The 27,985-nt window shown below is 45.0% G+C and overlaps 1 protein-coding gene across 2 annotated transcripts in view; it reads left to right on the forward strand.

Moving 5' to 3' along the window:
* Nucleotides 1-535: 535 nt before the first annotated feature.
* TBXAS1 (thromboxane A synthase 1) overlaps nt 536-27,985 on the forward strand; it is a 165,228-nt gene continuing 137,778 nt past the window's right edge. Inside the window, exons 1-2 of one of the 2 annotated variants that reach the window (XM_047695482.1) lie at nt 536-663; nt 15,785-16,033. In XM_047695482.1, the coding sequence (XP_047551438.1) occupies nt 15,945-16,033 (89 nt within the window). In that variant the 5' untranslated portion in view covers nt 536-663; nt 15,785-15,944. The remainder of the gene's footprint in view (nt 664-15,784; nt 16,034-27,985) is intronic. The other variant, XM_047695484.1, reaches the window with a different exon arrangement.

Genomic DNA, 27,985 nt, shown 5'->3' on the forward strand with positions numbered 1-27,985 from the left:
GACTAGTCTAGTCTAGTCGGTTCTGGATGAGAATCTTACAGACACGGCTCCGACGGCTTCACAGAGCTGTGGGAAAGCTCCTGGCTGAGACTTCAGCACAGAACCGCAGCTGACAGCGAGTGCCATGGGACATGGGCTCAGCTGGGGAGAGAGCCAGAGCACCGCCAGACAGCAGCATCCTCTCATCTTACAGGCTGCTTGCCCTCTGTCCCTGATCCTGAACTGACTATTGGGTTTGGCCTTTATTGGGGGGAAGGGGGCTCAGTCATGCCACCTTCCACCCTGTTCTAGTAGCTGGCTTCCTCTGCAGAAATCGTTGGACTGAGAGCATACCCAAGATGGGACCTACCTGGGACAGGAATGCTATGTGTTCGCCAGACTTCTCTCTCTCCATTTCCAGCCTCCTCTGCAGGTAGGTGCGGCCACATCTGAATTGTGGCCAAGGACATCAGGATAGCTGATAAACATGCCACTCCCAGGCCTGACCTGTAAAAACCTTCCTCACACCTTTTCTCTTCCCTTTTCCCCTTCACCAGCTGGTTGAGGACGACCCAGCAGAGGCATCTGTGGGGTAGTGGATGACGGGGCCCCAAAACAGAAGGAGCCTGAGTCCCCAGGTCACTGAGCGGAAGGCTGTGTGAACGCCCACATTTGGACTGTCAGGTGAGTAAGCGGTAGATTCCTGTAGGGTTAAGCCCTTGAGACACGGGGGCTCCTTGTTACTATCCCTATTCCATCCATCTCTTTCCCTTCCCGCCCCCTCAGGATTCCGGTCTTGTCTCTGTATTGCTGTTTTGGGGCCTGGGATCCCACTACTGGCTCATGTATGTATTTCCTTGAAAGCACTGCTGCCAACACTCCTGATTAACTTCAGCTTTGGGATCCCCATCATCAGGTCCCACGCATGTGTCCCCATGCCCTCTTTCCTCGGCGTGGGGACTTTGTGGTACTGACTTGCTAGGAATACCACTGTGGCCACCCATCAGACTCTGGATTCTGGATTCTGCTTGCTGGGTGGGCGGGCAGTTTGTCTTCACAAGGCCTGCCCCACCTCCAGTGACAGGAGGTGAGAAATGGCTGATCTGGGCACTGGCTGGCCTGAAAGCTCTGAGACTCGCCTTAAGGCAGTCAAGACATCTGCTGACTCTCCACGTTCACAGGCGCAACACTGTGAGATCACCGACATGTAGCCACATTCAGCCACGCAGCATGCCAGGAGAGATTTGATGATAATTTTGAAAGTGCTAACATCTGACGAGCTGAGATAATGGGTGACACAAATTGATAGAGAAGCAGAGATGTGAAGGACATAGAGTGGGTCACGTCTAATTAGCAGGATCAAGAGCAGCCTGTGGTCAAGGGCATCTCCCACCTTCTGATGAAAGGCACAGTCAAGGTCTGAACGGTAGCCCGGCTTCAGGGCCCCCACTGTGTGACTGGGGCGTCCAGTCACCTGTGGATGTTAGACTGTCATCTGATAAGCTCCACACTCATTTTAATAGTGAAACCAGATGGGACAGAGTTGGCCTGAATAGCATTATGTCACTTTCCTGCTTGAAGCCTTTCCTTCAATGGCTCCCTGCTCCTTTTGGAAGGAGGGAGTACATTTTTCATAGGGCCCAGCAGATCTTAGGTGTTCTGACCGCTAGCTAGCCTCCTGCAGCTGCCAAAGACTTCCACTGGCACTTGCTGGGTGGCCCCCAGTCTTGCTGGCCTCTGTGATCTTCGGGCACACCCAGCATGGTGCCAGCACCTGGCACAGACTCAACAAAGAAACACTGATGGCTGCACTGAAAGGCACGGAGCCCTGAGAAACCACTGCAGCCTGGGGGGGGAGCAGAGAGCGGCGACTGGAGTGGATCCCGCTCTAGATACGAGCTCTATGAGATTGGAGACCTGTAGCTTGTTTGCCTCACGAGGGTGTTCCCATCGCCCAATGCCGGCCACTTGCCAGTGCATTCGTGGAGCCAGTGGAAGGAACGTAAGAACGGACAGGTGGGGCGCCTGCATGGCTCCGCCGGATAAGCGGCTCTTGATTTTGGCTCAGGTCATGATCTCAGGGTCCTGGGATCAAGCCCCGCCTGGGACTTGGGGATCAGCAGGGAAGACTGCTTGAGGATTCTCTCTCTCCTTCTCCCTCTGCCCTTCCCATTGCTCGCTCTTTCTCTCAAATGAGTAAATAAATCTTTAAAAAAAAAAAAAAAGTGGATAAAGGGAGTAGTGACCAGAATGAGTGAGACTTCACAGGTGGAAACTGGATTAACTGGATGTGGTGGCGGGGGGATGGAGAGAAGGAAGAGTCAAGGATGAGCCCCAGTTTCTGACGCAGGAGCAGAGTGGAAGGAGGTGTGATTTACTGACATGGGGAGCACGGGATGAGGGTGAAGAGTTTAACGGGGGACGGAGGCTGTGACGACGAGTCTAGTTTTAGACATTTCGCGTCTGTTAGCATCTGTGGGATATCTGGGAGCAGGGCATCAGCAGGCAGGGGGTTGAATGTCTGAGCCTCGGCCCCGAGGATGGGGCTGGGAGAACAGATTCGGGAGTGACCGGCTCACGGATGCTAATTAAAGCCGCACGAGGGTACGCGCGGGGACAGGCGGTGTGGTCGCACAATGATATGTGAAGTATGGTCCCTGCCCTCACAAGCAACACAAAGTCAAGATGCGACATAGACCTTACAACTGTTCGCGAACCCGTCTGTGTCTCCATAGCAACCTCAAGGAGAGGAGAGAGTTCTGTCCTCATCGCGGGAGGGGAAACCCGCACAGATGGCCGCTGTCCCCCACCCCCGCCTCCTGGTGCAGGAGGTGGTTTCACTTCATGCGGGTCCCCCCGTAGTGGCACCTGGAAATCCTGCTCCAGCCAGTGCAAACCTGTGTCTTCTCCCACCTCACACCTCTCAGGCATGGGACCGAAGAGATGACGGAGAAGGCTGCATCAGCCCTGCCCAAGCCTCCTTCTCCCTGGTTCTGCCGCTCCATGCCCGCCGCTCGGCCACAGCCATTCTAGGGGTGACGGTGATGACCCACGTTGCCAAATTCAAAGATGCTTCGGCAACCACCTCACTTGACCCTTCTGCAACATTCACACTCTTGGCCATTTCCTGCTCCTTCCAACCGTCCTCCTGTGGCTTTGGTGAAAACATCCCCAGACCGCATATGAAGTGCTTGCCGTGTGTCATGAGTTCGGCTGAGCAGCCACACGGGCACCCTGGTTTCCTCACAACCACCTTGGGAAGCGCGTACCGCTGTCCCCACTTCACAGATGACAAACTGAGGCATGGAGGGGTTCAGTAACTTTCCAAGCTAGAGGAGTCTTCAAGGAGCCGGCTCACTGGAAAACCAAGAGCTACATCCTCGCGCAGGAACACAGGGTCCCTCTGCGGGGTTTCCTGCTCTCTCAGACCATCCCTCCTCAATTGCTTTTCAAGCTCCATTACGCACACCATCAACCCCCACTGCCGTGCCCCCGCTTCCCCCAAAGTTGCTGTTCCTGGTGTTCCTCCCATGATCTGCTTTTAAACACTCGACCTGTTCTCTGTGGCCACGCCGTCCTTATGGCGGCACCCCCTCCATGTACAGATGGCTCTCGAAACGAAAAGACTTGCCTGCTTCAGAGTTCTCTCCTGACCCAGCTCCCTTCTAAGGACCTTCGCCGGTGTGGCCACCAGGAGCTCGGCAGTCTCAGCCCTGAAGCCACACTCATTCCCTGATACTCATTCCTCTTCCCCAATCCTTCTTGTGGTGCATGGCACGCGTGGTCTCAAGCAACGGAGCTAGAAATTGGGGCGTTATCCTCAACAACCCCTTCTTCTTCACTCCCATACTCCATCAATGACCAGCTATGGTCGATCCTGCCTTCCCAGCAATCCCAAAGCACAGTCTTCTCTTCCCCATTTCCAGCTCTACGGCTTTATTCAGGCCAGTATCTCTTACCTAGAGCCAAGCAGCCTCTTCGCTGGCCTCCCCATCTCAGGTCTGACCCATCTGATGTGCCTCCTGAGGGAAGTTTCTAAAAACAACTTATTGCTTGACTTAAGTCCTCCTCTGGCTTCCCATGGATCCTAGAATAACGGGTAAACTTTTTGGCATGGCCCACAATGGTTTGTGTGACTGGTCTCTGAGTACCTGCCCCTTCTCCCTACTTTCTGCGGCTTCCTATACCTCAGGGCAAGAGTGAGCTGTGTTCTCTCCGCTAGGCACATTTGTCCCATTCTCATCACTTAGTGACGTCACCTGTCCAGCCTAAGATAACGTGTCGTCTGTTCAAATTTTTACCAATCTTCTCCCTCCTGTTTTTGCCCACCCCTCCCACCCCGTACATAATTGTCACAGTATCTTTCATGCTGAGGACACTTACATATTTACATTTCTGCTTCCCTATCCTGGGAGGAGAGTTTGTTGGTGGCGAGACCTAGGGATTGAATTGGGATTCAATTCCTGGGGCCCAGGGCTTAGCAATTGTTCAATAAATGTTTGTTAAAAGAATGGATAAGCCCCCCTCCTCTGACCCCACATTCTTAGAAATTGGACGGAGAAGCTCTAAGATACTGGATGGAGTTGAAGAGCTTGTTTTCCCCTTCCAGAAGGGGCCCTAGTGTCATCTGCAAGGAGATAAAACAGCTCACAGGCGCACACCATCCCTCCATCTTCCTTAACTGTAGCAGCTCTGTGCCCCAGGGGGGAAACATAAACTGTATCACGACCATGGGCTGGCTTGGTGAACTATGCATTTTTAAGTCAAAATGTGACTTTAGATTTAAGGGCGAAGATACTAGGTTTCAAGCCAGAAGATGGGGGCCTGAGCCTGGCCTCCAGATTTCAGTCCTGTTACATCTCTGAGCTCCAGCCTCCTGCTCTCAGAGCCCGGGAATGAAAGGTCTTACTTACCTACTCCTCAGGGCTGCTCTAGGCTGAAATGAGGTTCTGTGTAAATGTTTTCTGAACTTCTACGGTGCTGGGTCAGCCCCATTGTCCTTTCACTCAGGGCCCTAATGGGCAGGGAGAATGTCCCCTGTGCCTCAGACTGCCCTGAGACATCAGGCTTCGGGCAGGCCAGCTGGGAGCCTTCAGCAGAGAAGGAAGGCACCGCGCAGACATCTGCATAGGCAGTTTTTAAACACAGAGAACATGGAGGAAATACCACAGAATTTATGGAGTGAAAGCTTTAAAAAGAAACACAAGACTTAAGTCAAAACAGTTGACTCAATTCTGAGGGAGATGTCTGCCTGGATGTAGGAAAAAAAAGGGATGGACTTGGGGTGGGTTGAGACAGAAGGAGCAAAGCTCTGTGGGGTGTCCCACCAGGTGGGGTAAGGGGGCACCTCGACACACAGCCCGAGGGAAGGAGAATTGAAACTACCTCTGGGTGGGGGGAAGCATCCACCAGCCTTTTTGGAATGCGTTATCTTTGGGTACCCCCCTCGCACTTCGAAGACTGTCGCTTGGGATGTCCTTCCCCAAGGCCATAGTGATATGTACAAGGATGTTCACGGCCGCCTCATTTGTAGTTGGGAATGATTGGAAACAATTCAAATGTCATTGGGCGAAGGACAGGCTGAATGAGTCAACATGTCTGTTCTGTGGGATCCGAGGAAGCCAGTGACGTACATCTATCTCTAGGTGTGACGCAGAAGGCTATGCATGCCATAGTAAGTGAAAAAGACGAGTTGCGGGAGGGCACGAGTATGATGATTTTGTTTTTATAAAAACTAAGAATATACCTCCATTTGTATTTGCACAGAAAAGGATATAAGGGGATATGTGCTAATTTGTTGACAGAGTTCATCTCTAGGAATTATAGAATTTTTTAAGAGAGTTTTAGAAAGTTGATTTTTTAAAAATAGATATACCATTGAAAAGAAAATATTCAGAGAGTAAAGGCCTAATGTTTAATTATAATAAGCATCTTGGCGACAGTCTGTCCTTCACTGTGGAAAACCCCCAAAATGTCCCTGCATTGCATCACAGATTTCAAAATTGTGATACATTCCTAGTCATGTTACTCTCTGGTAAAAATCCTTGCTATCGTTCATCTCTGATCCTTCCACTCCATCTTGGCTAATTTACTATCTGGAATCACTGAGTTTTATCTCTGCTTTGATGCTGGTGTGGAAAGGGGGGTGCTGATCTCTCCCCAGCCTTCACAGCTCCCCCAAATCACAAATCACATAGGAAGGGCTCCAGAAATACCAGTCAGAGAAAGAAATGGATGAACTCAGTCACTTGGGGAGCTGGCAACCCCGCAAGGAAGTCAGACCGCTCTGAACTGGCCACTAAGATTCAGAGATGCTCTAGGAACAAGGTGGGACCTGTGCCAGGCTCAGGCTGGGGGGTGAGCAGTGTGTTCTAGAAGAAGAGCCTAAAGAGGGAGATGGGAGAACCACGTTTTATCCCTATGGGATTTTGTACCCGTCACTTTCCCCTTCTGGGTTTTTATTCCCTCTGTAAATGAGAGTTGGGTTCCGTCACATTTCTCAAAGCACGTTCCTAAGAACCACATCTGGGTTGTGCTCATAAATGCCCCTTCACAAGAACTCTGTGGTCACATACGATGCTGCTCCCTGCATGCCACTCTCCGAGCTTCACAAGGCACATTAGCAAGTTCAAGTCTCTGAGAGGTGGTTCAGTAAATAAGCTTACTTATCGATGCTTACACCAGCATTTTCTCATGTTTATTTCACCTTGGAATCTTAAAAAAAAATTTTTTTTTCCATGAGCTTCTCTCTGATAGATACACTGGCCTTAGTAATATCTGAGGTCCTTCCAGCTCTCTGAATCCATGGCCACGGTGATGTGCTGCTTCTACACCTGCTAGCTCTGCCCCCAGACCCCGTACCGTGGCTCCTGTGATTGAAAGCACCATACTTCAGCGGACCCTCGATGGAGCCTAGCTCTGTTTTGTTAGGGGAGGAATACACAGATCCCTTATATTCTCAGTGAAGTCCTGATCAGATGGGACCGAGGAGATGTAGAATATGGAGAGGGGAGTGGACATCAAAAGGGCTGGGCTGGAGTGCGAGGCACATGGGTGCGGCTGTTGGGGCACCTAAGCAGGGATGAAAATCAGGTAGGCAGGGCACATGGCTGGAGAGAAGGGGAGTACTGGGAAGGTACCTCATCCTTGTGTGGTTTGCTATCCTATTGTGGCTGTGGCTCCCCTCTTCCTCTGGATTTAAATACTATTTGTATATTGTGCCTTCCATATTTGCATATAATCTTTTGATTAGGAAAATGGGCTTTGGAGTCCTTCATTCCATGTCTGAGTTTCTTTTATAAAAGGGAGTTACTACAAAGCTTTGCTCTATGGTATTGTTTATGAGGACTGAGCGAGTTAACACATGTGAATGCTCTTAGAATAGTAACCGGCCCGTAGTTGCTACTCCATAAATGGCATTGTTGTTATTCATTATTATTATTTATGTTTTCAGCCAAGATTCTTCTCCAACTTGATAGCTCCACTCAGATGTCTCCCAGGCATTTCAGACTAAACAGGACCGAAACTGAATTATTGATTCTTCCCACCAATATCCCATCTTCCCCATCTCAGTAACTGTCACCCTCTATACACTGACCCACAGCTCGAGTCAGGAGCCTTGGAGTCAGACTTGTTTCCTCCTTCCCCTTCCTTATCATACCCCATCCACTGGGAAATTCTGTGGTCTACTCCTAAATATCTTTTTTTTTCCCCCAGATTTTGTTTATTTATTTTTGAGAGCAAGAGAGAGATCACAAGTAGGCAGAGTGGCAGGCAGAGAGAGAGGTAGAAGCAGGCTTCTGGCTGAGCAGGGAGCCTGACTCAGGGCTTGATCCCAGGACCCTGGGATCATGACCTGAGCTGGAGGCAGATGCTTAACCAACTGAGCCACCCAGGCGCCCCCTAAATATCTTTCAAATTCATCTACTTCTTTTTTCTTCCATCCCTGCTCCATCTAAGCCGGCTCATCTCGGGACAAATCAATGGTCTAAGTGTCCTCCTTGCTTTTCCTCTTGCTCTTTTCCAACAAATTCTCCACGTGCGGCCAGAATGCTTTTGCCAAATATAGATACGAGCATGTTAAAACCCTAAGAGGCACATAAAATGAAGCCCACACTTCTCACTGTGGCTTTGTGCTGTCTAGCCTCTAGTGACCATCTCCACCTCTTAGGGAAGAGATGCCTCCCTGAGCTGGTCCACTCCACCGCAGCAGGACTGGCCTCATTCCAGTTTCCACTCTGGGAATTCTTTCTCACCTTAGAGCCTCTGTCTGTGTCACCCTGTTTCCCCAGAAGGCTTTGCCCATGGCTCTTTATATGATGGACCCTCTTCAATGGAGAACCTGAGCTTCAAGCTTTTCCTTTCCACAGAGATTTCCCCTGCAATACTCCCTTAGTGGGTCTCCCTAGTTGTTCTTAGTCCTAGCCCTGTGTTCATGACCTTCACAGCACTGCTCTCAACTTGCAATTACTAATTTATTTGTCCACATGTTTATTGTCCGTCTCTCCCCCGAGACATTTTCCCAGAGCCTGGGTCAACTTCCATTTTTTCAAACACTGTCAACTTAGCCCAGAGCCTGGTCCCCCATACATATTGAATGAATGGATGAATATCGTGGTGAGTGAATGACTCACTTTCTGATACACCCTCCCCATTATTAAAAGTGTAATACACTGACTAATAAGCAAAAAATGATTCAGTATACTTTAGTCAGATAAGCTCAGAGGTAGAACAAAGGACCCATGCCTATGAGCCTATGCACACACTTTTAGATATGGGAGAAATCCTACAACTCAGGAAGAGAATGCAGACACTAGGCAGGATCTTTGGTCAGTTCCAATGGTCAGTCACCAAGGACCCCTCAGGCCCCAGGAAACAATGAACTTTGTGGGATGATGTCCTCAGGGTCACCAGCATTTTCTTTTTTTTTTTTTAAATTTTTAAATTTTTTATAAATATATAATGTATTTTTATCCCCACGGGTACAGGTCTGTGAATTGCCAGGTTTACACACTTCACAGCACTCACCATAGCACATACCCTCCCCAATGTCCATAACCCAACCACCCTCTCCCAAACCCCCTCCCCCCAGCAACCCTCAGTTTGTTTTGTGAGATTAAGAGTCACTTATGGTTTGTCTCCCTCCCAATCCCATCTTGTTTCATTCATTCTTCTCCTACCCCCTTAACCCCCCCATGTTGCATCTCCACTTCCTCTTATCAGGGAGATCATATGATAGTTGTCTTTCTCCGATTGAGTTATTTTGCTAAGCATGATACCCTCTAGTTCCATCCACATCGTCGCAAATGGCAAGATTTCATTTCTTTTGATGGCTGCATAGTATTCCATTGTGTATATACACCACCTCTTCTTTATCCATTCATCTGTTGATGGACATCTAGGTTCTTTCCATAGTCTGGCTATTGTAGACATTGCTGCTATAAACATTCGGGTCCACGTGCCCCTTCGGATCACTACGTTTGTATCTTTAGGGTAAATACCCAGTAGTGCAATTCCTGGGTCGTAGGGTAGTTCTATTTTCAACATTTTGAGAAACCTCCAAGCTGTTTTCCAGACTGGTTGCACCAGCTTGCATTCCCACCAACAGTGTAGGAGGGTTCCCCTTTCTCCGCATCCTGGCCAGCATCCGTCATTTCCTGACTTGTTAATTTTAGCCATTCTGACTGGTGTGAGGTGGTATTTCATTGTGGCTTTGATTTGTATTTCCCTGATGCCAAGTGATGTGGAGCACTTTTTCATGTGTCTTTTGGCCACCTGGATGTCGTCTTTGCAGAAATGTCTGTTCATGTCTTCTGCGCATTTCTTGATTGGATTATTTGTTCTTTGGGTGTTGAGTTTGCTAAGTTCTTTATAGATTTTGGACACTAGCCCTTTATCTGGTATGTCATTTGCAAATATCTTCTCCCATTTTGTCAGTTGTCTTTTGGTTTTGTTAACTGTTTACTTTGCTGTGCAAAAGCTTTTGATCTTGATGAAATCCCAATAGTTCATTTTCGTCCTTGCTTCCCTTGCCTTTGGCGATGTTCCTAGGAAGATGTTGCTGCGGCTGAGGTCGAAGAGGTTGCTGCCTGTGTTCTCCTCAAAGATTTTGATGGATTCCTTTCTCACACTGAGGTCCTTTATCCATTTTGAGTCTATTTTCGTGTGTGGTGTAAGGAAATGGTCCAATTTCATTTTTCTGCATGTGGCTGTCCAATTTTCCCAACACCATTTGTTGAAGAGACTGTCTTTTTTCCATTGGACATTCTTTCCTGCTTTGTCAAAGACTAGTTGACCATAGAGTCGAGGGTCCATTTCTGGGCTCTCTATTCTGTTCCATTAATCTATGTGTCTGTTTTTGTGCCAGTACCATGCTGTCTTGATGATGACAGCTTTGTAATAGAGCTTGAAGTCCGGAATTGTGATGCCACCAACTTTGGCTTTCTTTTTCAATATTCCTTTGGCCATTCAAGGTCTTTTCTGGTTCCATATAAATTTTAGGGTTATTTGTTCCATTTCTTTGAAAAAAAAAAGGATGATATTTTGATAGGAATTGCATTAAATATGTAGATTGCTTTAGGTAGCATAGACATTTTCACAATATTTGTTCTTCCAATCCAGGAGCATGGAATATTTTTCCATTTCTTTGTGTCTTCCTCAATTTCTTTCATGTTTTTATAGTTTTCTGAGTATAGATTCTTAGCCTCTTTGGTTAGGTTTATTCCTAGGTATCTTATAGTTTTGGGTGCAATTGTAAATGGGATTGACTCCTTAATTTCTCTTTCTTCTGTCTTGTTGTTGGTGTAGAGAAATGCAACTGATTTCTGTGCATTGATTTTATATCCTGACACTTTACTGAATTCCTGTACAACTTCTAGCAGTTTTGGAGTGGAGTCTTTTGGGTTTTCCACCTATAGTATCATATCATCTGCGAAGAGTGATAGTTTGACTTCTTCTTTGCCGATTTGGATGCCTTTAATTTCCTTTTGTTGTCTGATTGCTGAGGCTAGGACTTCTAGTACTATGTTGAATAGCAGTGGTGACAATGGACATCCCTGCCGTGTTCCTGACCTTAGCGGTAAAGCTTTCAGTTTTTCTCCATTGAGAATGATATTTGCGGTGGGTTTTTCATAGATGGCTTTGATAATATTGAGATATGTGCCCTCTATCCCTACACTTTGAAGAGTTTTGATCAGGAAGAGATACTGTCTGTACTTTGTCAAATGCTTTTTCAGCATCTATTGAGAGTATCATATGGTTCTTGTTCTTTCTTTTATTAATGTATTGTATCACATTGATTGATTTGCAGATGTTGAACCAAACTTGCAGCCCTGGAATAAATCCCACTTGGTCGTGGTGAATAATCCTTTTACTGTACTGTTGAATCCTATTGGCTAGTATTTTGGCGAGAATTTTCACAACTGTGTTCATCAAGGATATTGGTCTATAGTTCTCTTTTTTGGTGGGATCCTTGTCTGGTTTTGGGATCAAGGTGATGCTGGCCTCATAAAATGAGTTTGGAAGATTTCCTTCCATTTCTATTTTTTGGAACAGTTTCAGGAGAATAGGAATTAGTTCTTCTTTAAACATTTGGTAGAATTCCCCTGGGAAGCCGTCTGGCCCTGGGCTTTTGTTTGTTTGGAGATTTTTGATGACTGTTTCAATCTCCTTACTGGTTATGGGTCTGTTCAGGTTATCTATTTCTTTTTTTTTTTTTAAAGATTTTATTTATTTATTTGACAGAGAGAGATCACAAGCAGGCAGAGAGGCAGGCAGAGAGAGAGGAGGAAGCAGGCTCCCTGCTGAGCAGAGAGCCCGATGCGGGGCTCGATCCCAGGACCCTGAGATCACGACCTGAGCCGAAGGCAGCGGCTTAACCCACTGAGCCACCCAGGCGCCCCCAGGTTATCTATTTCTTCCTGGTTCAGTTGTGGTAGTTTATATGTCTCTAGAAATGCATCCATTTCTTCCAGATTGTCAAATTTGTTTGCATAGAGTTGCTCATAGTATGTTCTTATAATTGTTTGTATTTCTTTGGTGTTAGTTGTGATCTCTCCTCTTTCATTCATGATTTTATTTGGGTGTTTCTCTTTCCTTTTTGATAAGTCTGGCCAGGGGTTTATCAATCTTATTAATTCTTTCAAAGAACCAGCTCCTAGTTTCATTGATTTGTTCTATTGTTTTTTTTTTTTTTTTTTTTTTTTTTTTGGTTTCTATTTCTTTGATTTCTGCTCTGATCTTTATGATTTCTCTTCTCCTGCTGGGTTTAGGGTTTCTTTCTTGTTCTTTCTCCAGCTCCTTTAGGTGTAGGGTTAGGTTGTGTACTTGAGACCTTTCTTGTTTCTTGAGAAAGGCTTGTACCACTATATATTTTCCTCTCAGGACTGCCTTTGCTGTGTCCCACAGATTTTGAACCGTTGTGTTTTCATTATCATTTGTTTCCATGAATTTTTTCAATTCTTCTTTAATTTCCTGGTTGACCCATTCATTCTTTAGAAGGATGCTCTTTAGTCTCCATGTATTTGGGTTCTTTCCAAATTTCCTCTTGTGATTGAGTTCTAGCTTCAGAGCATTGTGGTCTGCAAATATGCAGGGAATGATCCCAATCTTTTGATACCGGTTGAGACCTGATTTAGGACCCAGGATGTGATCTATTCTGGAGAATGTTCCATGTGCACCAGAGAAGAATGTGTATTCTGTTGCTTTGGGATGAAATGTTCTGAATATATCTGTGATGTCCATCTGGTCCAGTGTGTCATTTAAGGCCTTTATTTCCTTGTTGATCTTTTGCTTGGATGATCTGTCCATTTCAGTGAGGGGAGTATTAAAATCCCCTACTATTATTGTATTATTGTTGATGTGTTTCTTTGATTTTGTTATTAATTGGTTTATATAGTTGGCTGCTCCCACGTTAGGGGCATAGATATTTAAAATTGTTAGATCTTCTTGTTGGACAGATCCTTTGAGTATGATATAGTGTCCTTCCTCATCTCTTAATATAGTCTTTGGCTTAAAATCTAATTGATCTGATATAAGGATTGCCACCTCTGCTTTCTTCTGATGTCCATTAGCATGGTAAATTGTTTTCCACCCCCTCACTTTAAATCTGGAGGTGTCTTTGGGTCTAAAATGAGTTTCTTGTAGGCAACATATAGATGGGTTTTGTTTTTTTATCCATTCTGATACCCTGTGTCTTTTGATTGGGGCACTTAGCCCATTAACATTCAGGGTAACTATTGAGAGATATGAATTTAGTGCCATTGTATTGCCTGTAAGGTGACTGTATATTGTCTCTGTTTCTTTCTTATCTACTACTTTTAGGCTCTCTCTTTGCTTAGAGGACCCCTTTCAATATTTCCTGTAGAGCTGGTTTGGTGTTTGCAAATTCTTTCAGTTTTTGTTTGTCCTGGAAGCTTTTAATCTCTCCTTCTATTTTCAATGATAGCCTAGCTGGATATAGTATTCTTGGCTGCATGTTTTTCTCATTTAGTGCTCTGAATATATCATGCCATCTCTTTCTGGCCTGCCAGGTCTCTGTGGATAAGTCTGCTGCCAATCTAATATTTTTACCCTTGTATGTTACAGACTTCTTTTCCCGGGCTGCTTTCAGGATTTTCTCTTTGTCACTAAGACTTGTAAATTTTACTATTAGGTGATGGGTTGTGGACCTATTCTTGTTGATTTTGAGGGGGGTTCTCTGAACCTCCTGGATTTTGATGCTTGTTCCCTTTGCCATATTAGGGAAATTCTCTCCAATAATTCTCTCCAATATACTTTCTGCTCCCCTCTCTCTTTCTTCTTCTTCTGGAATCCCAAATATTCTAATGTTGTTTCGTCTTATGGTGTCACCTATCTCTTGAATTCTCCCCTCGTGGTCCAGTAGCTGTTTGTCCCTGTTTTGCTCAGCTTCTTTATTCTCTGTCATTTGGTCTTCTATATCACTAATTCTTTCTTCTGTCTCATTTATCCTAGCAGTGAGAGCCTCCATTTTTGATTGCACCTCATTAATAGCTTTTTTGATTTCAACTTGGTTAGATTTTAGTTCTTTTATTTCTCCAGAAAGAGCTTTTATCTCTCCCGAGAGGGTTTCTCTAATATCTTCCATGCCTTTTTCGAGCCCGGCTAGAACCTTGAGAATCATCATTCTGAACTCTATATCTAACATATTACCAATGTCTGTATTGATTAGGTCCCTAGCCTTCGGTACTGCCTCTTGTTCTTTTTGTTTTGTGGTGAATTTTTCCGCCTTGTCATTTTGTCCAGATAAGAGTATATGAAGGAGCAAGTAAAATACTAAAAGGGTGGCAAAGACCCCAGGAAAATACGCTTTAACCAAATCAGAAGAGACCCCAAATTGTGGGGGGGGGGGGAAGGGGATAAAAAGAGGTTCAGAAAAAAAAACAATTAAAAAAAGAAAACGAATAAAAAATATAAAAAAGAAATATATATATATCTATATATATATTAGATAAACTAGTTAAAAAACGTTAAAAAAGAAAAGGATAAAAGTTAAAAAAAATTTAGCAGCAGAAGAAAAAAAATTGGAAAAAAAACCCAACAAATTAAATTAACTGTAAGACTAATGAATCATGGGGAGAAAGCCATGAGTTCTGTGCTTTGCTTTCTCCTCCTCTGGAATTCCACTGCTCTCCTTGGTATTGAAACTGCACGCCTTGGTAGGTGCACTTGGTCCTGGCTGGGTTCCTTGTTGATCTTCTGGGGGAGGGGCCTGTTGTAGTGATTCTCAAGTGTCTTTGCCCCAGGCGGAGTTGCACCACCCTTACCTGGGGCCGGGCTGAGTAATCCTCTCGGGTTTGCTGGGTTTGCTTTCGGGAGCTTTTGTTCCCTGAGAGCTTTCCGTAGAGTTCCGGAGGGCGGGGATGAAGATGGCGGCCTCCTAGTCTCCAGCCCGGAGGAGCCGAGAGCCCGGGGCCCCACTCCTCAGTGCGCCCTCAGAGAATAGCGCCCAATAACTCCCGTCTCCCTGGCCTCTGGCCGCGCTCCGAGCTCACCCAGGCTGCAACCCCGAGCTGAGAGCTCACTCCTCGGCTCTGTCTCTGTAGCCAGCTTCCCCGTTCTAATACCTGCAAGCTCTGCGACACTCAGACACCCCCGATCCTTCTGTGACCCTGCGGGACCTGAGGCCACGCTGACCCCGCCTGGGCTTCACCCCGGTTTAGCCTCTGGAGTGATGTCCCTCAGCAGAACAGACTTTTAAAAGTCCCGATTTTGTGCTCCGTTGCTCCGCTGCTCGCTGGGAGCCGGCCCCTCCCCCCGCGGTCTATCTTTCCGTCGCTTTGGATTCACTTCTCCGCCAGTCCTACCTTTCAGAAAGTGGTTGATTTTCTGTTTCTAGAATTGCTGTTCTTCTTCTCTTCGATCTCCCATTGGATTTGTAGGTGTTTGCAATGTTTAGATAAGCTATCTAGCCGATCTCCTGCTACCTGATGTAGCCTTAGCCTGCTACTTCTCCGCCATCTTGACTCTTCACCAGCATTTTCAATCAGACTGATATTTGATCCCATTTCTTTTCTGGGACAGAGTCTCCAGACCCCATATCTTCACTGAATTATGAATTAATTTTTTGGAAGGGGAGTCTTTCTCCATAGACTACTGGTTGGAGTAGAAATCTATGGTTGCAACCATTTAGCGTCTCAACAAACATGGGACCAGTCCTGCTGCTACTTCCCTGGGAAGTTAACATAAATGTTTATTGACAGTGCTGTCCTCCAGAAAATAGTTGCTGATTCATTGCCTTACACTGAAACCCTGTGTTTTTTCCTTTCTCTTCCTTCCTCTTTATAAGGAGACACTCTGACCGAGAGCGCATTTTGGGGACCCACTTGATGTGATGTGGTCTTGGTTGCCTGATCCTTCTTCCATCTGTGGATTGTGGTCCCTGTGACAGCAGGGGGTCAGCCTCCCTCTTTCCTCCGGAAGATTGATCTTCTAGGGACTCAGCGACAATGGAAGTCTTGGGGTTTCTCAAACTGGAAGTGAATGGCCCCATGGTGGCAGCGGCCCTCTCAGCGGTCCTCTTGGCCCTCCTGAAGTGGTAAGTCAGCCAGCAAGTTCCCACGACCGTGACATTATCAGCATCAGCCGCCCTGGAGCCTTGCTAGAGCCAGGGCGGGGGATGTGGGAGTGTTTTTCTTCTCTCCTAATCTAGAGGGAGTTGAGTATTAACACAGCTTCAGAATTAAAAGCAAACAGCCAGGTTAATCTTTTGCTAAAATGCATGAGATCGAGGTGTCAGGAAAGGCTGGTGATTCAGTGACTGAGAACGCTACACATAATTAAGTTTGAAAGATGGAAAAAGAAACAAATTGGAAAGGTTTGGGGGGAAGCATTCCCTCGTGTGCGTCATATCTTCTCCCCTTCCTTTTCTGAGATCTGCTTCCCATGATGGGGATACTGTGGAGTCAGCCTCTTGGTTCATGGGACATTAAAAATGGGAGGGACATAGGAACTGTCTGGCATTGTGGGCCACTTTGCAGGAGGACATGGGCAGGGATTTCTGTGGGTTTAAGGACAAAGTGGTGGAACTAATTTTCTAGTTTTCTGCTATTTGGTAGAAGGGAATGGATTCTGGTGACTGGAGTGCACAAGACCCTAAAAGGATCTCAGATTTGAACTGAGAGTAGCTTCCTGTTTACCTGGTTAATTCCACAGGAGGCTTTCAAAGTCCAGCTCTGCCGAAGGCGTATGTCTGTCGAGGGAAGGGCGCACAATGTGGGCCCATTTGTGCATATGTACCCGGCTGGTTTAACTCACTACAGTCACCCACTCGATCCAAAGCACCTGGATTTACGTGGCTCCAGTTTTAGAGGGGAAAGTGGAAAAATTAATGGAGAACTTGAGTTTGAGCAGAATTTCAATTTATGTTTTTGGTGGTAATAAAGCCTCCCCTAGATTAATAACTGGGAAAGCACTTTGAAAAGCATCAAGCATTATGCAAACGCAAGGTATTATTCTTTTGGAATTTGCATAGCTGAAAATGGAATTCACGTTTGATGTTCTATGATGATGAAATGACTTCTTGGAAATTGGCTCTGAAACTCAGCTTCAGTCCCAGTGCTGTTTTTGCTTTTTAACTGGTTTAATTATCTTTTTTCTTTTTAAAGATTTTATTTATTTATTTGACAGACAGAGACCACAAGTAGGCAGGGAGGCAGGCAGAGAGAGAGAGGAGGAAGCAGGCTCCCTGCTGAGCAGAGAGCCCCATGCAGGGCTGGATCCCAGGACTCTGGGATCATGACCTGAGCTGAAGGCAGAGGCTTTAACCCACTGAGCCACCCAGGCACCCCTGGTTTAATTATCTTTTGAACTTTTCTCAGTACAGCTTATCTTGCCTTGAAACCAGCCACATGCAAAACCAGGAGCCACGAGTTGCTCCTCCCACCCCCACCACCCCACTCATCCATCTCAAAGTGTTCCTGTGCTCAGGGATGCCTATGCCTCAGTCTGGACAGATCGTAGGTGCTTAGTAGATGGCAGCCACCATCATGTAAGCTAACGCAGAGGAAGAGAAGTCTTTAGTGCTTCAGGTATATATATATATTTTTAAAAGATTTTATTTATTTATCTGACAGAGATCACAAGTAGGCAGAGAGGCAGACAGAGAGAAAGGAAGGGAAGCAGGCTCCCCGCTGCTCCAGGCTCCATCCCAGGACCCTGAGATCATGACCTAAGTCGAAGGCAGAGGCTTTAACCCACTGAGTCACCCGAGCACCCCTCAGGTATATTTTAAATTTCTTCTTCAGAGGATTATGAATCTATTTTCCCATCAATAGCTATGCTCTGACTGTGGTTCTCAAAGTATGTCCCGTCTGAATCCTCCAGGCCGTTTTACAGCATTAATGTTGGTAGTAGACACTTTTCTACACGTTTCTGTCTTTGTTGTGTGTGTGTTTTTCCCCCCTCAGCTCCCGGCTCAGTGCCTGACTTATAGCATGGCCTCGATAAATGTTTGATGAACGAATGAATGAACTGCATACATTAGTGTCGCTCTGGTCATGGAAAGGGGCATGTGTCCTGACTGATAAGCTGCTGTAACTGGATGGCTATCATTCGTGTAGATCAGGAAGTCGCAGACAATAACACTGCACCATTCAGCAAGGCAGCTGTGCATCTGTGATCCACTCCTGGGGCCATATTAATAACCTGGGCCAAAGACACAGAGATTAGATAAAAGCATGAAGCAGCCACGGTAAACAGGAAGTGAAAGCTGACTTCCGTTTGTTATCTTAAAAATATTTGTTGATCTGTTAATGTATGCCAGGCCTGGAGTAGAGGCTTTCTGGTACAAGGTCAGGAAATAGGGGGTCGGGATCGTATGCCCAAGGCAGGGGGAGACATGGAGGCTCTGGGGTAAGCATGGTGTCTGGAGGGAATCATGCTGAAGGAGAGAAGGCAGCAGAAGACGGTGGCTGCAGCCGTGACTCTAGAGCTCCTGGGTCTATCCCTTGATCCAGCTCAAGGTGACCATTCTTGGGCTCTCAAGCCTCCTCTTCCAGGCAAGGCTGTAGGGATCCTCTGAGCAACTGACTCCTGCTTGAATGAGGTGGGGCCTCTCCTCCTGCTTCCTTCTCCTGAGGGGTATTTGTGGAGAGAGAGCAGTGCTCAGGGAAAGCTGGAGGTGGACAGATCCCCATAGCCATCTTGCTCCCAAGAAGACACTGTGGAGGGTGGCGTGTCTTGATTATTCAAACTCCTTTGTCTTTCCTTTGAGAGTCATCTTTGCCATTGGGTCAGATAAGAGTGTCAGGGAGAGCCTAAACTCTGAGAAAGTAGAATTAGGAGGATTGCCTCTTGCCTCGCGCATTGGCCTGTGAGTTCCTGCCAGGGAGGGGTGAGGTCTCATGTCTCACTGCAATTCCAGAAATCTCTATCCATATGTCCTTCTAGCATTTGGTTTAATGGCAGTACAGGTAAGAAGTACACATTCATGAGCCCAGCACCCAGGACTTAGGGTTTGGCTCTTGCCTCTTTCAGTGGCTTCCTCTCCCCCATAACCTGTTCTGAAAGTGGTCGTGTTGCTGCCTGTGTCCTTCCTTTGCCCTTCCATGCTTGGAATTCCCTTCCTCTTCTCTTTCCTTCAGTGCTCAGTTCAGGGGCATCTCCTCAGGGGAGCTTCTCCTCTTTGTCCAGAGCACTTAGGAGTCCCCACTCAGTGCTGCTTTTATCATATCTCCCATCACACTCCCCCCATACCCCAATGCCCAGCCTGTGGCACTGGTGCATTACAAATGCTAGCTGAAGGCTAATTCCAGCCTCTGATCTCTGTTGGTATTTTTCTTGCTGGTTCTTCTCTTGGCCTTCCCAGATCCCTACAGATCTTAACAGTTGTGCCCACACGAGTCACCCCTTTTCCTGAAAGCCTGTTGTGTTTTCAGTTTGTACCAACTCAGTGACCCCTTTTTAAATTGTTGCTGTAGGCCCAGCCGCACTGTCAAACAGAGACCATGAGGTCTACTAATAAAGACTTCTTAATCACGAAGTGCATATGTGAATTTGGAAAGAAGAAAGCAAAAGAGTCAATTTCATTAAAAAAGAGACCATTATAAAACAGGCACAGTATATTTCTATAGTTTTCCTCAAAGTGCATTTGACACAATTTTCAACAACACGTATTTAAATCAACAGTTGATGGGGTATCAGGAGATCAAGGCTGCCCCATTGGGGCTGGAGCTGGGGTGGACATGTAGAATATATTAGCCAGAAGTACATGAAACACACACAAAGGTGATTAACTCACATGACAAGACATTTTCAAAGCTCATTTTTTTCTGGGTAAAATTGTTTGAAAGTTTTATTTCTGGAAAAGATTTGATGTATAAGAAGTAAGTTGTATGAACTGAATATTGCTAGAGACAACCTTAACTTCTAGTGTATTTAAACTTTCAAGCACACCTAATACTTGGCAGCTGGATTCCTGATGGCAAAGATTGCTTTATTCTTTAAAAGAGCATAAGGAAATGGCCCAAATATTAACACCGGTTTTTCTTCCTTGGTGGGATTACAAGTGAATTCTATTTCTTTTTTTAGTCTTTTGACAGCTTCCATATTTCTTTCATGCATATGAGTTACTAAGCAAAAAATACAAAATAAAAAAAGAGAGAAACTTTACTAGAAAGAAGAGGAAATTGCTCTTCTCCAGTAGTGAAGAGGAAACCAGTTTTATGCTTCGGGCGTGGAAGTTTTCAGGACGATAATCTCATTATTTCTACCAATAGAGTAGAATGTACAAGGGGAATTTGGAGTGATGGGAGAGCTTCTTGGCTAATGAGGCAGTGCAAAAACTAAACTGTAATGGTTCCATTAAGTAGCTAAACAGTCGAAGAAGGTAAATGTATGAATACACTGGAAGGTGAGAAGGGCTGTCTTGGAAAGATGCAAAGGCTTTTAATGCCAGGCTGCATTTAAAGTTCAGGAGCCCAAGACTCAAGAGGGTATAAATCAACTGGTTGTTAAAACAGGAATCAGGCTGCTTTAGGGTTCTGATCAAGGCTCATTCTAAGACCAGGTTAAGGTAAAATGTTACTGGTGATTATTATTATTTTTTTTAAAGATTTTATTTATTTATTTGACAGACAGAGATCACAGGTAGACAGAGAGGCAGGCAGAGAGAGAGAGAGAGGGAAGCAGGCTCCATGCTGAGCAGAGAGCCCGATGTGGGGCTCGATCCCAGGACCTGGGATCATGACCTGAGCTGAAGGCAGCGGCTTAACCCACTGAGCCACCCAGGCGCCCTGGTGATTATTTTTTTTTTTAAGAATTTATTTATTTATTTGACAGAGATCACAAGTAGGCAGAGAGGCAGGCAGAGAGAGAGAATGGAGGAAGCAGGCTTCCCGCTGAGCAGAGAACCCAATGCGGGGCTCGATCCCAGGACTTCGGGATCATGACCTGAGCCGAAGGCAGAGGCCTTAACCCACTGAGCCACCCAGGTGCCCCGTTACTGGTGATTGTTAAGACTTACAATTATAATGAAAATCACTGGACCAGAAATTATCTTGGTATCTTTTGTTCAAGAGAGCTTGCTTTACATACGGGAGGACTAGATTCTAATTCTAAGCCCAGACTCTATCCAGTAGTCTAGATAATCTAATCCTAGACCATATTCAGAAGAAACCATATCTCCCTGGGAGGCAAGGAAGGCTTAATATCCACCAATCACTTGACATAATACATTGCACTAACAGAATGGAGGAAAAAAAAACAACAACAACATATAATCATCCCAATAGATGCAGAAAAAGCATTTGATAAAATTCAACTTCCTTTTCTGTTAAAGATTTTCAATGGATTAGGTATAAAAGGAATATACCTCAGTATAAAGATTGTATATGACAAGCCCACAGCTAACTTTATACTTGACAGTGAAAAGATGAAAACCTTTCTCTAGAATCAGAATAAGACAAGGATGCCCACTCTCACCACTCCTATTCATTATAAAGCCAGAAGTGTTAGAGCAATTAGGCAAGAAAAAGAAATAATAGGCATCCTAAGAGGAAAGAAAAAAGTAAAACTGTTTGTTCATAGATGACATGATCTTATGTATAGAAAATGCTAAAGACTCCATCAAAAAGTTATTAGAGTTAATAAATGAATTCTGTACAGTTGCAGGATACAAAATGAAACATACAAAAATCAGCTGCATTGCTTTATAATGGCAACAAACTATATGAAAAGAGATTTAAAGAAAACAATCCCAGTTACAGCATCAAAAATAGTAAAATACTTAGGAATAAATTTAACCATGCAGGTAAAAGATCTGTACACTGAAAATTATGACATTGATGAAAGAAACTGAAAAAGACACAAATAAAAGGGAAGAGACCCAGTGATCATGTTAAAATGTACCTACAACCCAGAGTAATCTATAGATTGAATGTAATCCTATCAAAATTCCAATAGCATTTTCCATAGAAATAGGAAAAAAAATCCCGACATTTTTATGCCACAAAAGCAATCTTGAGAAAGAAAAACAGAGCTGGAAGCATCACACTTCTGGATTTCAAACTATATGACAAAGCTGTAGGGTCAAAATGGTATGGTTCTGCATAAAAACAGACATACAGACCACGGAATAGAAGAAAACATGCAGAAATAAACTCATGCTTATATGGCCAATTAATTTTTGACAAAGGAGCCAAAAACACAATGGAAAATGGATAGTGTCTTCAATAAACGATGTTGGGGAAACTAGATAAGAACATGGCAATAGAATGAAACTGAGCCCTTATCTTATATCACAGCAAAAAATAGCTCAACATGGATTAATGACTTAAATGTAAGACCTGACACTGTAACATTCCTAAAAGAAAACAGAGGGGGGGCGCCTGGGTGGCTCAGTGGGTTAAAGCCTCTGCCTTCGGCTCAGGTCATGATCCCAGGGTCCTGGGATCGAGCCCCACATCGGGCTCTCTGCTCAGAGGGGAGCCTGCTTCCCACTCTCTCTCTGCCTACCTCTCTGACTACTTGTGATCTCTCTCTCTCTCTCTCTCTCTCTGTCAAATAAATAAATAAAATCTTAAAAAAAAAAAAGAAAACAGAGGGTATAGTCTTTTGATCGTGGTCTTGGCAACGATTTTTTTTTTATATGACACTAAAGGCACAAGCAACAAAAGCAAAAATAAACAAGTGAGACCACATCAAGCTAGAAAGCTTCCGCACAACAAGGAGAACACTCAATAAAGTGAAAAGACAACCTACAGAATGGGTGAAAATATTTGCAAACTGTATATTTGAACAGGGGTTAATATCCAACATATATAAGGAACTCACACAACTTAACAGCAACAAAACAAAACAACCTGATCAAAAAATGGGCAAAGGAACACAGCAGATTTTTTTCAAATAAGATGTACTAATGGTTAATAGGTATAGGAAAAAGTGATTAACATTACTAATTATCACAGAAATGCAAATCCAAGCCAAGAGTAGTCACCTCAACGCTTGTTAGAATGACCATCATGAAGAAGACAAAAGATAACAAGAGTTGGCGAGCACGTGGAGAAAAGGGAACTTTCAGGCACTATTGGTGGAACACAGATTGGTGCAGCCACTATGGAAATAGGGAAGTCCCTCAAAAAATTAAGAACAGGGCCACCATGTGATCCAGCACTCCCACTGCTGAGTACATATCCAAAGGAAATGAAATCAGCATCTTGAAGGGATATCTGCACTCACAAGTTTGTTGCAGCGTTATTCACAATAGCCAAAAGATGGAAGCAACTTAAATGTTATTAACCCATGGATGGATAAATTGTGACCAAATGGACAAGCTATATTATTGAGCTTTAAAAAAGAGGGAAACCCACCATTTGTAACAATGTGGATGAGCTTGGAGGGTATTATGTTACATGAAATAAGTCAGACACAGAAAGACAAATATGGCATGCTCTCACATAGATGTGGAATCAAAAAGTTGACTCATGCAAGTCGCGAGTAGAATGGTGGTTGCCCGGGGCTGGAGGGTGGGGGGGATGGGAAGATGTTGGTCAGAGAGTACAAACCTTCAGTTATAGGATGAACAAGCTCTAGAGACCTAATGTACAGCCAGGTAACTGTCGTTAGTAATAATGTCGAATACGTGAAATTTCCTAAGAGGTTAATCTTAAGTGTTCTCACCACACACACACACACACACACACAAATGGTAACTATGTGAGGTGATGGAAGAGTTAGTTAACTTAATTGTGGTAATCATTATACAGGTATACCTATCTCAAACACCAAGTTGTATACCTTAAATATATACAATTTTCATTTGTCAGTCTTACATCAATACACTTAAAAGAAAACCAACAAGTACCATTGGGCTGATTTCAAGGTGAGAAACCTTGAATTTGTCAGAGCAGGGAAGCCACGTAGGTGCTCCCTGGTATAATCAGAAGGAGAGAGAGAGAGGTGTCTAGCTGCAGAATAAGGTTATTTGAAGATCAGTTTGGCTACCATTTTCCAAGTTCTGTTCCTAAAAATGTTTGGGGAATGAAGTAGGCAGTAGCCTATCAAAGGCCCCAAAAGTTCTGCGGTCAAGAAATGTTTAACTTCACTTAACCCAGTTTTCCTGAGTTTATTGGATTAAGAAATGCTATGTATGGCTATGGTGAAAGGTGATCTATACCAGCTAAGATATTCCCTTGCAAAGAGTGGTCAGATGTGTTGGTGCTGGTCAGGCAGCTGCGTAGCCCGGTGGAAACGGAGGAGTAAAATATATGTGGACGATCCCTCTACAAGCTTCGAGGCTCCAGGGTTGATGATGTTTACTTCCGGCCATAGAGGGTATGGAGTCTAGAGGGTAAAGGAGGGCCAGTGTGCAGGCTGGCTCTGGTTCAACCTTGAAGTGAATGGAAAAACACAGTCCTCTGATGGTGGCAGGAATGCTGCCCTGGGGGGTGGGGAGCATCCCTCCTCATCTGCTGGGAATGCCACCAAAGCACTTCCTGCATGGTATGGGCGCTTGGCCCACGTGAGCACTGAGTGCCTTCTGGATCTGGACTCTATGCAGGGGCCAGTCTGTACGGGACCAGCCACAGCTGGTGAAAAGCGAGTCAGATAAACACAAGTGGTCCACTAGGAACTGCTCGCTCTTCTGCCCGGACACCCTACTCATCCTCAGCAGTGGTTCCGGGGGAGAGGAGAGAGGGTCCCAGGAGCTGGGAAACACTCTCACAAAGCAGCTTTTTGGGGCCTCATTATGGCTTCGTGCACAACTCTCGTTTTGCCTTCCAGCCCTCGCTCCTCAGACTTTCTGGGTCACCAGCCTGTCTGGGGTGGTTATGGGATGCAGAAGGGTCTGGGGCTGGGACTGGAAAGAGAAGGAAGAACTGACGTGGCAGAGGAGAGAAGGGAGAAATTTCGGGTGAGGAAGTGTCACGGTTTCAGGGTTTGTACCATTTGGTGGAACAAAACATTAACGGTGTGAATAATGGACACATTGAATAATGGACACATTTTAGAAATACATTTTAAAGGCCATGGATAATTTCCAGTGCCCCAGAACATCTAGAGAAGGATGCATGCTATTTCCCTTTTTGGCTTTTTGTGCTTTTTGTTTAGGATATGATGGGTCCTTTGGTTTAATAACTCAGTGATGGGCTTGGAGATAAAATTGAACCTGCTTAAGAAAACTAGGTCTGTGCTTCCTTGAGGACCATTTTCACAGAATATGATTTTTTTTATTTTCTCTCTTTTAAATAGTTATACACAATATCCCTAGCCTTCCCCTCCCTTTATTGATTTTTCCAGAACGAGAGTACGAGGCGTGACTATAAAGTAACGTGACTGATTATTTTAGCATACACACCAGAACTTATACAGCCAAATGAATTTTATGACCTTCAAAGGCATTTTCCTGATAGGCTGAACCTTTGCTGCAGATATGCCGCTATCAGAAATCACATTCTTAGCACTTTTCTTTAGGAATGGCCCTTGGTGCCTGGAGGCAGTCTCTCGACAACCTCAAGGCAACCAGCTGTCATCTTTCTGAGAATGGATTGATTTTTTTAAAAAACAATCCAAATTTTGGCAAATAGGTGATTAGACTGGGCAACGTTATTTTTGGCTCAAAATAAAATGTGATTATAAAACAATAAGGCTTCTTGTTGTTCACTCAAGAGGAAGCCTGGGGATTCTGGGGAGGGCCCCTCTCAAGGGGCATATGCATTGTTCTTAGCTTTTTTGGTTTGTTTTGTTGTGAAGAAAACAACACCAATAATCTTAATACTTGAGGTCATACTTCTCTTATCTCGCGAGAGTTCAGGCTTCTCACAGCATCTACTCTTTGGGCAGGGATAAAAGCAGAATCTCATTTGTTCTATAGACAAGGCAAATAATCGCATTTATGTTGGCGCCTTACTGTGGTTCTTGAGTATATGCTTGGTGCTGCTTTCCCTGGGAGAACAGTGGCTCTTCCAGAAATAAAGTTACTGAACGACCCCTTCCCTTCACCCTGTATGTCATAATCACAAGCATCTTCATAGGCTGTCACTTGCCACTGGGGTAAGTGCCCTCTCTTTAGGAACCTGAACAGCACGGCAGGGATTTCTACGTATAACATATTTCTACGTATAACGTATCTCTGAACAAAACGTTCAGAGTTCAAAGTTCTGGGGATGGAACTTTGGCGAGAGGAGGAAAGGGACAGTCAGGGCTGCTCCGCATTGGTGCTTCCTCCGTTATGAAGAGCCACCTCATTCCTGGTTTGCCAAAATATGTGATGTTGCATAGCTTCTCTCTTTTGTCTGGAAAAAAAGGGTCAGAGATGGCCTGAAAGGAAAGCCAACCTTGACGAATAGTGGCTTCAACCAAAACCGTTTTCTGAGCACCACACATGGACACCCTAGGGACAGCCAGCCCTGTGCACCAAAACCAGCTTCTGCCCCCACATGTCAACCGAAAGGTGCTCTCAGATCCTCCTCCGCATTTCCCTCCTGCCTGCACACAATACGCCCCTTCTTCTCCCTACTCTTGCTCCCTCATCACAGTCCCTGCTGTGTGAATGTCCTCCTCTCTCTGTGGAAACCCCAGTCAGCCTTTCAAACCTTGCCAAATGCCACTCTTCTTGAAGGTGACCTTAATCAGCCAGCCCTCAGGAGCCCTGCCTACCTCGAACTTCCCTAGAGCCCCGCTGTGTCTATAGCCATCTCGGTACTTACTGTATTATCTTATTGTGTATGCACGTCTCCTGTCTTCTTAGCCTGACTCCAAGCCCCTGAGCACAGGACTGAACTTGAGCCAGTGAGCGCCTTGTGCACAGTAGCTGTTCAATAAATGTTAATGATCGTCACCATCCCTCAGGTCACTGAGATGCACGTGTGGGCGTGTGAGCACCGGGGATGGCAGGATCAGTCTCCCTCCGACTCGCTTGCCCGCTAGGGGCCCTGTGTTCCCAACACCTAGCAGAATGCCTTGCATGTGGCTCGCTAAAAGTAAATAAATGACTTCTAAGTTCACACACTCATTGAATGCTGAAGGTTTTCAAGGCTGTGTGCTGCTTCTCCCTCATTGATGTGCAGTGGATCACATTCTCAGGAATGCAGACAGATAAATTGTCACAAGAGAAATTAAAAAGCAGGGCTCAGATGCAAAAAGGAAAGGATGGGACAGAAGGCAGGACACAACCATTTAGAGGTGGCATATGGGGATCTTAGAGCTTTTGGGGTCTGACCAGGGTACCCTGACAATAGTGCAGGGGGACAGGAGGCATCCAGTCCCCCAAAAGAGAGGCATCAAAGGACAAACACCTCCTCTTCCCTGTTCTATTGAACACTAATCCCCACAGTTTAAAGTAATGCAAATACCCACTGTTTATATTATTTCCACATAGGTTCCATTGTCTAAATAACAATACATATTTAAGTAATGATTGATTTTCCCATTTTAATCATTCCAAGACAATGACAGAAGCTCTGCCAGTGAGAACAGCTGACCAATGAGATAACCAGCATTAGCGTACCAAGTTATAATTCCACTCCAAAGCAAAGAAACTTGACATTTTCATTAACCTGCACGATCTTATTGTCAATAACTGCCCGATTTACATCAGACTCTTTGAAATGATGAAAATATCTCTTGTACCCCCTTCCTACTTTCGCAAATCAGTAGGCATCTGGAGATGCCAGGCCATAAGCATTGTAAAGCACAGTCAGTTATACATTTCGGGGCTTGAACTCTATTTGTAAACAGAGAGTGACCAAAATGGGGAGCATCATCTCATGACAAAAAGGATGATAAAGGAAGGTAACTGGGGAATATTGGAGAAATATGGTACCATGGGAATCAGCTAGGCCTTTACAGTTTAGGACAGATACACTTTTTCCACCAGAAAAAAGTCATTCCATCCTTGCTAGTTTCCTCATTAATAAGAAAGGGCTGACAGTCCCTGACTCTCGACATATGACACCTTTCCTTCCACCTGGCCACCTAGGCCAGCTCTCACTCACCCTAATGTCCAGCCAATCTACATTTTTTTTTTTAAGATTTTATTTTTATTTATTCG

The sequence above is a fragment of the Lutra lutra genome, chromosome 11 (genome assembly GCF_902655055.1).
Source record: "Lutra lutra chromosome 11, mLutLut1.2, whole genome shotgun sequence".
NCBI classification, from domain to species: domain Eukaryota; kingdom Metazoa; phylum Chordata; class Mammalia; order Carnivora; family Mustelidae; genus Lutra; species Lutra lutra.